The sequence below is a fragment of the Hemiscyllium ocellatum genome, chromosome 44 (genome assembly GCF_020745735.1).
Source record: "Hemiscyllium ocellatum isolate sHemOce1 chromosome 44, sHemOce1.pat.X.cur, whole genome shotgun sequence".
Classification (NCBI taxonomy): domain Eukaryota; kingdom Metazoa; phylum Chordata; class Chondrichthyes; order Orectolobiformes; family Hemiscylliidae; genus Hemiscyllium; species Hemiscyllium ocellatum.
The window spans coordinates 2,846,275-2,858,643 of record NC_083444.1 but is presented as its reverse complement, the minus strand read 5'-3'; the positions used below and the strand labels follow the sequence as shown (position 1 = coordinate 2,858,643).

The 12,369-nt window shown below is 45.3% G+C and overlaps 1 protein-coding gene across 2 annotated transcripts in view; it reads left to right on the top strand.

The window, feature by feature from the left end:
• The window catches only part of LOC132835143 (RNA-binding protein FXR1-like), a 76,558-nt gene that overhangs the window by 49,844 nt on the left and 14,345 nt on the right, over positions 1-12,369 (top strand). For both annotated transcript variants that reach the window (XM_060854471.1, XM_060854470.1), the window contains exons 5-9: positions 2,274-2,422; positions 3,258-3,351; positions 4,261-4,377; positions 5,507-5,677; positions 10,554-10,632. In XM_060854471.1, the coding sequence (XP_060710454.1) occupies positions 2,274-2,422; positions 3,258-3,351; positions 4,261-4,377; positions 5,507-5,677; positions 10,554-10,632 (610 nt within the window). The remainder of the gene's footprint in view (positions 1-2,273; positions 2,423-3,257; positions 3,352-4,260; positions 4,378-5,506; positions 5,678-10,553; positions 10,633-12,369) is intronic.

The window sequence follows — 12,369 nt, the reverse complement described above, 5'->3', positions numbered from 1 at the left end:
GTAGCAGTGCAGGTAGATTAGGTCGTACAAGATCTGTGGCATGCCCCCCTTCATTGGAAAGGGGGTTGAGTATAGGGATAGACCAGTGATGCTGCAGCTCTACAGAAGTTTATCTAGGCCACAAGTGGAATATTGCAAACCGTTCTGGGCACCACTCTCCCCGAAGGGGAAAGATACTTTGGAGAGGGTCCAGAAAATGTTTACCAGGACGTTGCCTGGTATCAGGGATTTTAGCAATGAAGAAAGGTTGGATAGACTGGGTTTGTTTTCACTGAAATGCAGGAGGTCGAGGGTGACCTGATAGAAGTTTAAAAGATTGTGAATTGTATGGATAGAGTGGGAAGTACGAGGCTTTTTCCCCAGGGTGGAGGGGTCACTTACTAGGGGGCACAGGTTCAAGGCGTGGGGGTGGGGGTATGTTTAGTGCGAGGCAGGTTTTTCACACACAGGATGGGGAGTGTCTGGTATACACTGCCAGAGGTGCTGGGAGCAGACAGAATAGCAGCATTCAAGCAGCACCTGGACAAGGACATGAGTAGGAAGGGAATACAGGGAACCGGATCCTGTAAGTGAAGACAGTTTTGTACGGAATGGCAAAATGTGTGGGCACAGGCTTGGAGGGCTGAAGGGCCTGTTCCTGTGCTGTGTTGGTCTTTGACTCCCTTCTCTCCCTCATTACTCTTTTGTCCTTAATCTATTTGTAGAATCTCTTAGCTGACAAATACGGTTAAGGAGAATGTAAGGTCGTGTCCCCTTTTTTTTTTTGCTCCTCCTGAATTCCCTCTTAAGAACACTCCTCCTGCCTTTATGCTCCCCTCAGGATTCACTGGATCCCAGCTTTCTATGCCTAACATTCCTCCTCTTTCTTTACCAGAGCCTCAATTTCTAGTCATCCAGCCTTGCCCTTCTCATTAACAAGAACATGCTGTCTCTGAAATCCTATTTTGCAGGCCTCCCACTTTCCAACAGTCCCCTTATCAGTGAATAGCCTCTCCCAATCAACTTTTGAAAGTTCTTGCCCAATAATGTCAAAATTGGCCTTGCTGAGCTAAACTTTAAACTTTTTGATCAAGTCTATCATTTCCATAACTACTTTAAAATTAATAGAACTATGGTCGCTGGCCCCAAAGTACTTCCCCACTGACATCTCAGTCACTTGCCCTGCCTTATTTCCCAAGAGTAGGTCAAGTTTTTTGCCTCCTAGGAGGTACGTCCGCATACTGAATCAGAAAATGTTCTTATGCGCACTTAACAAATTCTTACCTATCCAAGCCCATACCAGACAGTCCCAGTCTGTTTGAGAAGTTAAAATCCCCTACCATTACCACCCGACTATTCTTACAAGTCCTGACAAGCTTGTTTCTCAATTTCCCACTGACTATTGAGGGGCCTATAGTAAATCCCAAAAAGGACATCATCCCTTTCTCATTTCTCCTTCCAGCCAGCACATTCCTGGGAGATATCCAGTGAAGTTAATCTCCCCAAGTACAGTAATGTTTTTGATTCAGGATAACATCACTTTCCCCCTCCTCCCTTGCCCCCTCTTTCTATCCTTCCTATAGTAGCTACACCCTGAACATTAAAACGCCAGTCCTACCCTTCCCGGAGTCACGTTTCTGGATTAGTTATGATATCCCATTCCCGTGTTCCCTGAGTTCATCTGCCTTACTTGTCAGGCCCTCTGGTATTGAAATAAATGCAGTTTAATTTCAGCCTTGCCTCATTCTCTGTCTTGATTTGAGAAAAGGAGGAAATCAAATAGTGTACCAACCTCGGGCTTTATTTCTCTTAGTCTGTTTGGGTCTTCCATCCCCAATGAGTTACAGGATGTTAGTCCCCTTCCAGTTCAGGTACAACCTTGTACAGGTCACTTCAACTCCGAAGAGATCCCGATGATCCAAGAATGAGAGTCCATGCCCCCGGAGCCAGCTCCTCAGCCATGCGTCCATCCTTGTACTGTCGCCAGTACATGGCAGTGTGTGGAAAGCTAGTACAGGGGCCTGTTGGCAGACCAAAAGAGTACGTATGCGCACTGCTGATTTCAACTGAACAGAAGTGTGTGTTCTGGTCCGTTTCTTGGCAGTGGTTGACCAATCAGTGTTTTATTTACAAAATTAAGACATTACAGGAATGTACCTCCCAACTCTGTCACACCAATATCATCTCCTTTTCTGCTGAAGTAAAACTGTAAATTAGTGTGGGTTATTGGAGACTGATCCTGTCAGATTGTTATACGTGAGTTTGGGTACAGATTGCTGCTTTTATTGTTTCAGTTTTATGTGATAGAATACGCTGCTTGTGATGCCACATATAACGAAATTGTCACCATGGAGCGACTTCGCCCTGTCAATCCGAACAAGACTGCCACCAAGACCATGTTCTACAAACACACCATCCCAGTGCCAGAGGACCTGAAAGAGGCGTGAGTCTTGTCTTGTGGTATTTGATGGTCAGTCTATCAAGTGTAACCATTAGGGCAACACAGGATCTCAGTGGTTAGCACTGCTGCCCCCCAGTGCTAGGGACCCAGGTTCAATGCCACCCTCTGGCAACTGTCTGTGAGGAGTTTGCACATTTCTCCCCATGTCTGCGTGGTCTTCCTTCCGCAGTCCAAAGATGCTGCGGTTAGATGGATTGGCCATGTTAAATTGCCCATAGTCTAGGTAGGTTAGCCGTGGGCAAAGCAGTGTTACACAGATAAAGTAGGGATCTTGGTCTGGGTGGGGCACTCTTGAGGGTTAGTGTGGACTCAATGGGCTGAATGGCCTGCTTCCACTCTGTCGGGATTCTATGATCTCATTTTGAAATATCCATCAGGTTTCATTCAGTTAAATCATAGCTGCTCTTAACTCTATCCATTTACCTGGATTCCATTATCCAGTTCCCATATGCAACGCTCCTGTTAATTTCCATCTAAGTTTTTATTCGGATTCCACCACTTCATATCTTCACCAATAAATAAGTTGGAATTTGATAAAATTTTCTTTAATTAAAGAATTCTTGTTCTTTTGAATTTAAAACCTGATAGATATGTAGTATTTAATTGGCCACCTTGGGAACTGGGTGAACGACTTCATTATTAAGTTGTGGAGTAGTAAGGTGTGTGTGACATGACACTCCACTGTCTATTGTAATGCCATCTTTCAAAAGTGTGTCATAGTTTGTGAAGAGCTTTGGGTATCCTGAAATTGTGAAAGGTGCTGTGTGTTTCCTTGTTTATGTTCTTTCTCATGACCCCATCCTGCTTCCTGTTGTAGCTGCGCAAATGAGAATGCTCACAAGGATTTCAAAAAGGCTGTTGGAGCCCACTCCATCGTGTACAACCACAGCACCAGTGAGCTGGTCCTCCTGGTAAGCACTCAAACTAACATCAAAGCACGCACTGCTGGGCCTCTTTGGTGCTGTCCATTCAGCACCTCAACTGGCAGGATGTACCCAGAATCCTCGCTCGTGTGTCTTGCTGTAGATGATGGGTTTATTTTTGACCAGGGTTATGTTGGAGTTTATGCACTCCATGTAGATCAAGGTATGTCTCTCTGAGAGCACAGAGCAGGAGGGGCACAAATGGGTGGTTTGACAAACTGGGAAGGCTGCTCCAAATGTTGGTTGGGATCGTGCAACATGATGCCAACCACGGCCCTTAAAGCAAAATCCCCTTTTCCTGAGTGTACTAGTCTCGTTGAGTATTTGTCAACCCACTCGGTCACCTTTCCTGAGTAGGTGGAACGTGAACTGAGATTTTCTGGTCCAGAGATAGGGTCGCTACTGTTGTGCCACAAGACCCGACCAACCTCTGTAATACTAAGCAGAGTCACAGGCTAGGGCACAGGAGCTTGCTGGGATAGGAGTTACAGATGATGAATGGATCACCAATTGCAGAGCTGCACTATTGTGATTTGCTGATCCTGTTAACCGCAGGGTTGTTGGAAATCCTGCAGGTACTTGTGATCTGGAATAAATGAGTTAGGAGTTATTGACGAGATTTAATACGCTTTCGAGTAAGTGCTGATTCTGAAGTGGGTGGGGAGAAGGAAGTGGAAGGAAAGGCCTTTGAGGTTGGAGGGGGAGGGGGGAAGATGGGAAGGTGTTAACAGGCATGAGGTGTAGTGGTGAGTTGTGATGGAAGCTGAACTTTGGGTCACTGACTTGGGTTACCAACCTTGAACAAGCCACTGAGAGAAAGCTGGTGTGTGTAGCATGCAGGTCCAACCGCTAAATTTCAAAAGGATTGAGAGTAACGATGGTTCTCCTCTGTTCCAGTCTATTAATGAGTCCACTGTGAAACGTGCAGGCTTGCTGAGTGACATGCACTTCCGCAGTATTCGCACTAAACTGATGCTGATGTCCCGAAACGAGGAGGCAACTAAACATCTTGAGGTGAGTGAGAGGGGGGAGCCGGAGGAGAGGGACTGGGTCTGAGGCTGCAAGCATCTGCTGCACCTTGATGTTGCTTCCAGGCAGCTGAGGGGGGGTATGGGGTATTGACTATTCAAATCCTCACCCCCACCCCCACCATCTGCAACCAAAATTAAATGTGGACTCTCTCAAGCACAGTGCCTAAAGTATAACAACAAACTGTAGCTAGTTGTTGCCTTTGAGTCCTACAATCATACAGCAGGGAAACAGCCCCTACAGTCCGACCAGTCCACACTGACCATGTTCCCAGACAAAACGCCCACCTGTCTGTGTTTTGCCATATCCTTCCAAACCTTTCCTATTGATCCAAATGTCCTTTAAATGTTGTAACTGTACCTGCATCTAGTGCTTCCTCTGGCAGTTCATTCCACACACAAACCACTCTAGTTTAAAACAAAATTGTCCCTTAAGTCCTTTCTAAATGTCTGTCCTCTCACCTTAAAACACATGCCCCCTAGTCTTGAACTTGCCCCAGCTCGGCTAAAAGACCCTGGTCATTCACCGGGATCCAATGCTGCTACTTTTTGTGAATGACTGACTGACTGACTGACAGACACCCAGCAGCTGTCAGTCAGTCAGATCCTCCGGAGTTCAGAGATACTTAAGCTGAAAGTATTGAGAATAGGAATGCAAGTTTTTCTTTAATGTTGGATCTCTTACTAAAAGGCTTGGTGCAGATTTGGAAAAAGCCTTAAAGAATCTCTGCTCCCATTGTTCAGAGGCTCCAGGGTTTTGATTTAAGGATTTATCTTCAAAAGAGGCAAATGCACTTTTTAAATCTTTTTTTAAAAACCCTTCTGAACTCCTGGCAGAATTCACGTGGGACTTGACTTGTGCATGAGAGTGTACACAGATGGACCTCAACTTGCCTGGTATCTAAGAGTTTGTTTGCCAGGATTTTGGGGCTGCTTTAGGGACTCCGTCTTGTGGTTTGGACATTGCTGTGATAACCCTGGTATTTAGAGAGGTCAAAGCCCGAAGCAACATTGAGTTGAAGGTTTTGAAGTTAGTTGACTTGCCTCCTGTTTGACTGAATAGCAGGCTGTCATTGGCTGATGTTTGTTTCTTTCCCCTCCGATAAACGCTGCAGACCACCAAGCAGCTGGCAGCTGCATTCCAGGAGGAATTCCGAGTCCGGGAGGATCTGATGGGACTTGCGATTGGAACACACGGTGCCAATATTCAGCAGGCCAGGAAGGTGCCAGGGGTGACAGCAATTGAATTGGATGAGGGCACGTGCACATTTCGGATATATGGAGAGGTGAGAGGCAGGAAGGCTGCATCCGTTATAACCTGACTCCTGTTGCTGAGTTTGTTTGAATAATTGGAGGAAAATAGAGCATTGCTTGTGATGTTTTTATTGAAATATGGACCATCTCTAAAACACCCTGTATCTTACTGATGCATTCAGTATGATTAGGTGTATGGTTTGTAATAGTCAGTAAATGTGACACAGAAGGCCATTCGGTCCATCAGATCATCTCCTTCATTTTAAATGTCTCGAGAAAGACTGCAGAAAGTTACGTAACGGGAATCTCAAAGTTCTTGTCTGTGACGCTCAAAAGATGAGCATCCAAGCTCCTTCGATAATAAGGAAGGCAAATTGAATGGTGGCCTACATTTCAGAAGGATTGGGGTATAAAAGCAGGGAGGGTTTTCAAAGATTTCACAAGGTGCTGGTCAGACCACAGTTGGAACAGATTTTTGGGCCCCTTGTCTAGGGAATGATGAGCCAGCATTGGAGCCAGTCCACAAAAGCTTGACTGGGCTGATACTGGGTATAGAAGGACTCTGAGGAAAGATAGAGTAAACTAGGCCTGTACTTGGTGGAACAAAGAATGAGAGGTGACCTTTTGAAGTGTAAAAGGGTCCTTGGGGGAGTGGACCAGGTAGATGTAGATGTAGGCAGGTTATTTTCCTTCATGGGAGGGAGACTCTGGAAGCAGAGGCATCATCTGAACAATGGATCACACAAATAAGACTGGTGAAGGGAATTTATCTGTGGAAATCTTTAGCACAGAGGGCTGGTGAGGCTGGATCACTAAGTATATTTGAGTCAAAGTTAAAAATCTCACAGCACCAGGTTAAAGTCCAACCAGTTTAATTGGAGGCACTAACTTTCAGAGCACCACTCCTCCTTCAGGTGGCTGTGGAGATGCCCCGAAAGCTCATGTTTCCAATTAAACCTGTTGGACTGTAACCTGATTTTTAACTTTGTACACCCCAGTCCAACACCGGCTCCTCCACATCATGTATTCAAGTCAGATTTTCTTGATCTTTAAGGGAATCAAGGGTTCTGTGGAAAAGACAAAATGGAGTTGAGAATTGAGATCAGCTGTGATTTGTGAATAGCAGAGCAGACTTAATGGGCTGAATGGCCTATTTCTGTTTCTCTTATGGTTCTTTAGAGCTACCTAGTTAACAGCGTTTCCTGGCCTTTCTCCATAAATGTGTTTTCCTGCAACTTCGAGCCAAAATCTGGATAAATTTTATTCCACGTGGATTCCGTAATCCTTTTAGATGGTGTGTTCTGTTATAAATTGCTGTTTTTTTTTTCCTAATAAATGGTTTCTTATTGTCTAGGAATCCTGCACAAATTGCCTTCACTGTGTCATCTGGTTCCTTACACACTCCTGTCACTAGAAATGGGTTTTCTACACCCTGATCAAAGCTTCATCGTTTTGATCTCCTTCCTTCCCATCCTCACTCGCTCTCTCCCCACCCTAATACCTTGCTTGACACTCTGTGCCGGCCTCAGTCACAGGACAGTTAGATTCAGTGTTTTATTAATGACATTGGGTATCAGGCTGGTTAAATTTCCACTGGCATCATGCATAATGTTCATCTGGGCTGTCATCTCAAACAGCAGTGACTGGTTTTAACTTGTTCTGGTGGTACCTAAGCAAGTCTTAGTTACCTTTCTCCATAATGCTTTCCATTAATTTGAATACATCTTGAATAAAAATCATCTAGTCTTGGTAATAGTCCGAAACAACTGCCGCAGAGTCATTTTTTAAAAAATACCATCTGGTTCAGCCAAGTTCTTTGGGGAAGGGCATCCTCTGTCCTTTAACAGGTCTGCCCACCCCATACCATGTGACAATATGGCTGACTCCTCCAAAATGGCCAAGGAAGCCACTCAGCTGTGTGAACCTGTTCCAACAAGATCTAACACGGTCTCTGATGAAGGCAGCCCCAGTCTCTCGGACTCTGCCTGTAACTGGCTGACTTGTTTTAAAAACTGGGGGAGTCTTATTCCCACAGACTGGTCAGGTAGCAGTCAGGCTGGGCTTGTATCTGGTACAGTTTCAGGTAAGAAGTGACTTAATTGAGGCAAGATTTGCTGAGGGACGTTGGTGGGTGTGGTGAGGATGCTCGCTCCTTGTGGGAGCATCTTGAACTAAGGTCTTTTTAAAAGCAAGGGATGGCCCATTTAAGGTCGATGAAGATAAGCCTGGTCTTAGAGCTCTTTACCTCAAAAGGCTGGGAAGACTGAGCCTGCAGAATTAGGATGGCTCCTGAGATGATAGGGTTAACATTTCTCAAAGATGGAATCTCATGGGCTGTTCGCCTCACTTCATGAAGTGTCTTGACCCGTCCTGGTCCCATGAGGACTTGGGAAAGCATGTCTAGATAGGACTAGGCAAAGTGCCATGAAGTGAGTTGTCCAACTGGTATAGAGCGATATATACACTGAACAGCAGAAGCAGCATGCAGTAGGTACAGCCAAGTGGGCTCACAAAGGATGAATTGGATCCACAGCTCGACAGGTGTGCGTGGCTAGGCTCAAGCGTCTCCATCGTCCTGAGCAGTGAGCACACCAAGCTGAAGGGACCATTTTGAGCCCAAGGTGAGAGTGGGAGATCCACCTGTGATTCTTTAGAGACGCCACCTCTACAGCTGTCAGTCTTCAGTCACGTGAGGGACCAAATAGCTGAACAGACTGGATATAGCAAGGCCAGTGGACCCTGGTGGTGGTGCTGAAACACAAGCTCTCCGGTTAAGCTGCTGCAGTCCAGCTCCAACACCGGGCAGCAGTCGGTAATATGCAAAGTTGTCAGGGTGTCCTATTCACCAGGAGTGAGACAAATCCAATCAGGCAGTAAGTGCTTCAGTCTCCAGTTCTTCGAGTTAGCGGAAGGTTAGCGAGTTCTGAGAAGATTTGTAGCTCGGGTTGAGGTTCTATATGTAGGTTTGCTCACTGAGGTGGAAGTTGTGTTTTCAGACATTTTGTCACCATACTAGGTAACATCTTCAGTGAGCCTCCAGATAAAGCTCCAATGGTGTAGCCCGTGTTCTATTTTGTATTTGGGTTTCCTTGAGTTGGTGACGTTATTTCCTGTGGTGACATCATTTCATATGGTAATGTCATTTCCAGTACTTTTTCTCAGGGGGTGGTAAATGGGATCCAAGTCTGTGTGTTTGTTGATAGAGTTGCGGTTGGACTGCCGTGATTCTAGGAATTCTTGTGTGCGCCTGTTTGGCTTGTCCTAGGATGGATGTGTTGTCTCAAAGTGGTGTCCTTTCTCATCTGTATGTGAGGATACTAGTGAGTAGCTTTTTGTGGCTACTCAGTGTTCATGTAGCCTGGTGGCTAGTTTTCTGCCTGTTTGTCCAATGTAGTGTTTGTTACATTTCTTGCAAGGTATTTTTAAATGACGTTAGTTTTGCTTGTTTGTTGAGGGTCTTTGAAGTTCATTAGCTGCTGTTCTAGTGTCTTGGTGGCTTTGTGGGCTACCATGATGCCAAGGGGTCTGAGTAGTCTGGCAATCATTTCCCAGGTGTCTTTGATGTAGGGGAGAGTGGCTAGGGTTTCTGGACATGCTTTGTCTGCTTGTTTGGGTTTGTTGCTGAGAAATCTGCAGACTGTGTTCATTGGGTACCCGTTCTTTTTGAATATACTGTATAGGTGATTTTCCTCTGCTCTGCGTAGTTCCTCTGTGCTGCAGTGTGTGGTGGCTCGTTGAAATAATGTTCTAATGCAGCTTCGTTTGTGGACATTGAACTATAGAAGCAATCATCCCAGTATTTGGTCCGTATGTGTTGTTTTCCTGTAGACACTGGTTTGAAGTTCCCCATTGGCTGTTTGCTCTTCTGTGACATTTAGGAAGGGCAGCTTGTTGGTTTCCTCCTCTTTTGTGAATGTTATACCAGTAAGAGTATTATTGATGGCCTTGAAGGTTTCCTCTAATTTGTTCCGTTTAATGATGACAAAGATGTTTTCCACGTAGGGGACCCAATGTTTGAGTTGGATGGTTGGCAGAGCTGTTTATTCGAGTCTGTGTTACTGCCTCTGCTAAGAACCCTGATATTGGAGATCCTGTGGGGGTTCTGTTGGATTGGCTGTAGGTTTTGCTGTTGAAGGTGAAGTGGGTGGTACGGCATAGGTCCATTAACTCAACAATACTGTCCTTGCTGATGAAATTGGTGATTGGTGCATATGACTTTGGGTCTTCTAATAGTGTAGTCAGTTTTTCCTTCGCCAGGTTAATGGATTAGAGTAGTGCTGGAAAAGCACAGCGGTTCAGGCAGCATCCGAGGAGCAGGAAAATCGAAGTTTTGTGCTCCTCTGCTGCCTGAATTGCTGTGCTTTTCCAGCACCACTCTAATCCAGAATCTGGTTTCCAGCATCTGCAGTCCTTGTTTTTACCTTGGCCAGGTTAATGTTGTTGGATGTAAACAGGGCTGTTACATCAAAGGAGACCATTACTTCATCCTCTTCCATCTCTGTGTCATTGGTGTTCAGGAATTCTTGGGTGGAGTGGATGGAATGGTGTGAGTCTTCTAAGTGTTTTAATCTTTGGCCAGTCTGTATGTTGGTGTTCCAGGTAGAGCGACTGTGGGTCTGAGGGGGGCTCCTGGTTTGTGAATTTTAGGTACTCCGTAGAAACGTGGTGTTGGAGCCATCAGGTTTCATTTTTCGGAAGTTAAACTTATTTCTCCAGTTTCCTGAAGTTTTTTGATTAAGGCTGTGATTCGGTTCTCTAGGTGTGGGGTCGGTTCTATTGTCACTTGTTGGTAAGTTGGTATCTGCAATAATTGCATTTGTATTCTCAATGGAAGGTGCTGAGATCGTTGGGAGTGGTCAGTTTTGTATTTGCTGATAGATAAACTGTTTTTTATTTTTGCTTTTCCAGACACCAGAAGCAGTAAAACAGGCTAGAGGTTACCTGGAATTCTCTGAGAACTCTGTTCAAGTGCCACGAAGCCTCGTTGGTAAGTGTTGTCCCAGGTACCGCCTATAGTCAGCAGCAACTTCACACCAGCTAACCTGCAGCCCTGCACACCACACAGCTTACTGGAGAAATGATAGCAGGTGGCGAATTGTGATGGCTATGTAACTGAGTGAATCATGCAGTTATAGTACGTACAAAGGAATGAGTTTATTGAATAGTACATACAAAATTGTGATAACTTCAGATGCAAACAATTGCAGGATTCTGGGCTTGTAAGGCCCAGAATTATACCACTGGCTTCTTTGTTCTGTTTTGTGGAGTCATAGAATCCCTTCAGTGTGCAAGCAGACCATTCAGCCCATCAAGTCCACACTGACCCTCCAGTGAGCATCCCACCCAGACCCAACCCCTTACCCTGTTCATGAAACCCTGCATTTCCCGTGGTTAACCCACCTAGCCTGCACATCCCTGGGGCAATTTTGAATGGCCAATCCAGTCCAACTTGCACATCTTTGGATTGTGGGAGGAAACCCACACAGACACGGGGCAAATGTGCAAACCGGGTGGAATCTAACTGAGGCAGCGTGCTGCCCATTATAACCTCGAGCTGTTTGTCATATTCTTCCTTACTGACTCTGCATAGGATTGCATCATAGGGAAGGAGGCCATTTAGCTGCTGCTCTTGTGCAGATACATTTCCTGTCAACCTGATTTGTATTTTCAGGTTCTGCTCCCATTGCTATTCCACTCCCTCTTGCACCAGGGGAAATAATACCTCCCTCTGTATAATAGGTACAAAAGAAAGAAACTTTTATTCAGACAAAAGGTAGGCCAATCTAGAGCTCACTCCTAAACCTGACTCTGGATGCTGGACTGCTTGACCTTTTTCAGACCAAACTCAGTAGATTCTCCTTGGGGAGGGCTGTATAACAATAGCGGGTAAATGGCTGTCTGCTCTTTCTGTCTGTCTATGTTCATGGTAATTGTAATGTGATCTAAATCCTGCTCCAAACCATTGAAGACAATCTCGGGTGTAGCATTCAGACAAACAAACCAGAGAGTTCCTATTCCTATTTCCAGTCTGTCAGATGAGTTGCCGTCATCTTTCTGCTGGGCGCATTGACCTGGCTGCATTTGAACAATGAGAGGTCAGAGCACCAGGGCTTCAGCTGTCTTCCATGATGCTTTCTACGGCCACGTTACCTCCTAACACAATGCATATGAGAAATTGTTTCTTGGATACATTGACCAAGTCACTGAGTATATTTGAAAGAGTTTCTCGCTTGGTAAAGTGATCCAAGGTTACAGGGGAAGACTGAATGAGAAATTATCAGTAGTAATTGAATGGCAGTGTAGACTGAATGGCCTCACTCTCACCTATGCCTTTTGGTTATTGATTCTATCAACTTGTCTGGAATCAGCTCTTATGTTCCCATTGGGTCATCCCTCCATGGCCTTTGTATCCTTCCTAAGGTGGAGCCCAGATTGATGTGTGTTTTTTAATCATTTTGTGTGAGAAGGCCAGCATTTATTACCTTTCTACAATTGCCCTTGGTCTCCCCTGCCATTTCCGCTGCTGTGGTGGGATTCACACCAATGTGCCCATTCGCCTAACCCTGTGTGTTACTAACAGGGTTACGTCACCATGATACCTGCATACCCAGGAGTTTCTCCAGCCGTTGTCCCCAGAGCTTTGTATAACTTTGACCCCATTTTTTTTATTTTTTTTGCCTTGAGATAAAAGCCAATGATTTGGTAACTTGAATTCTTTAGAAGC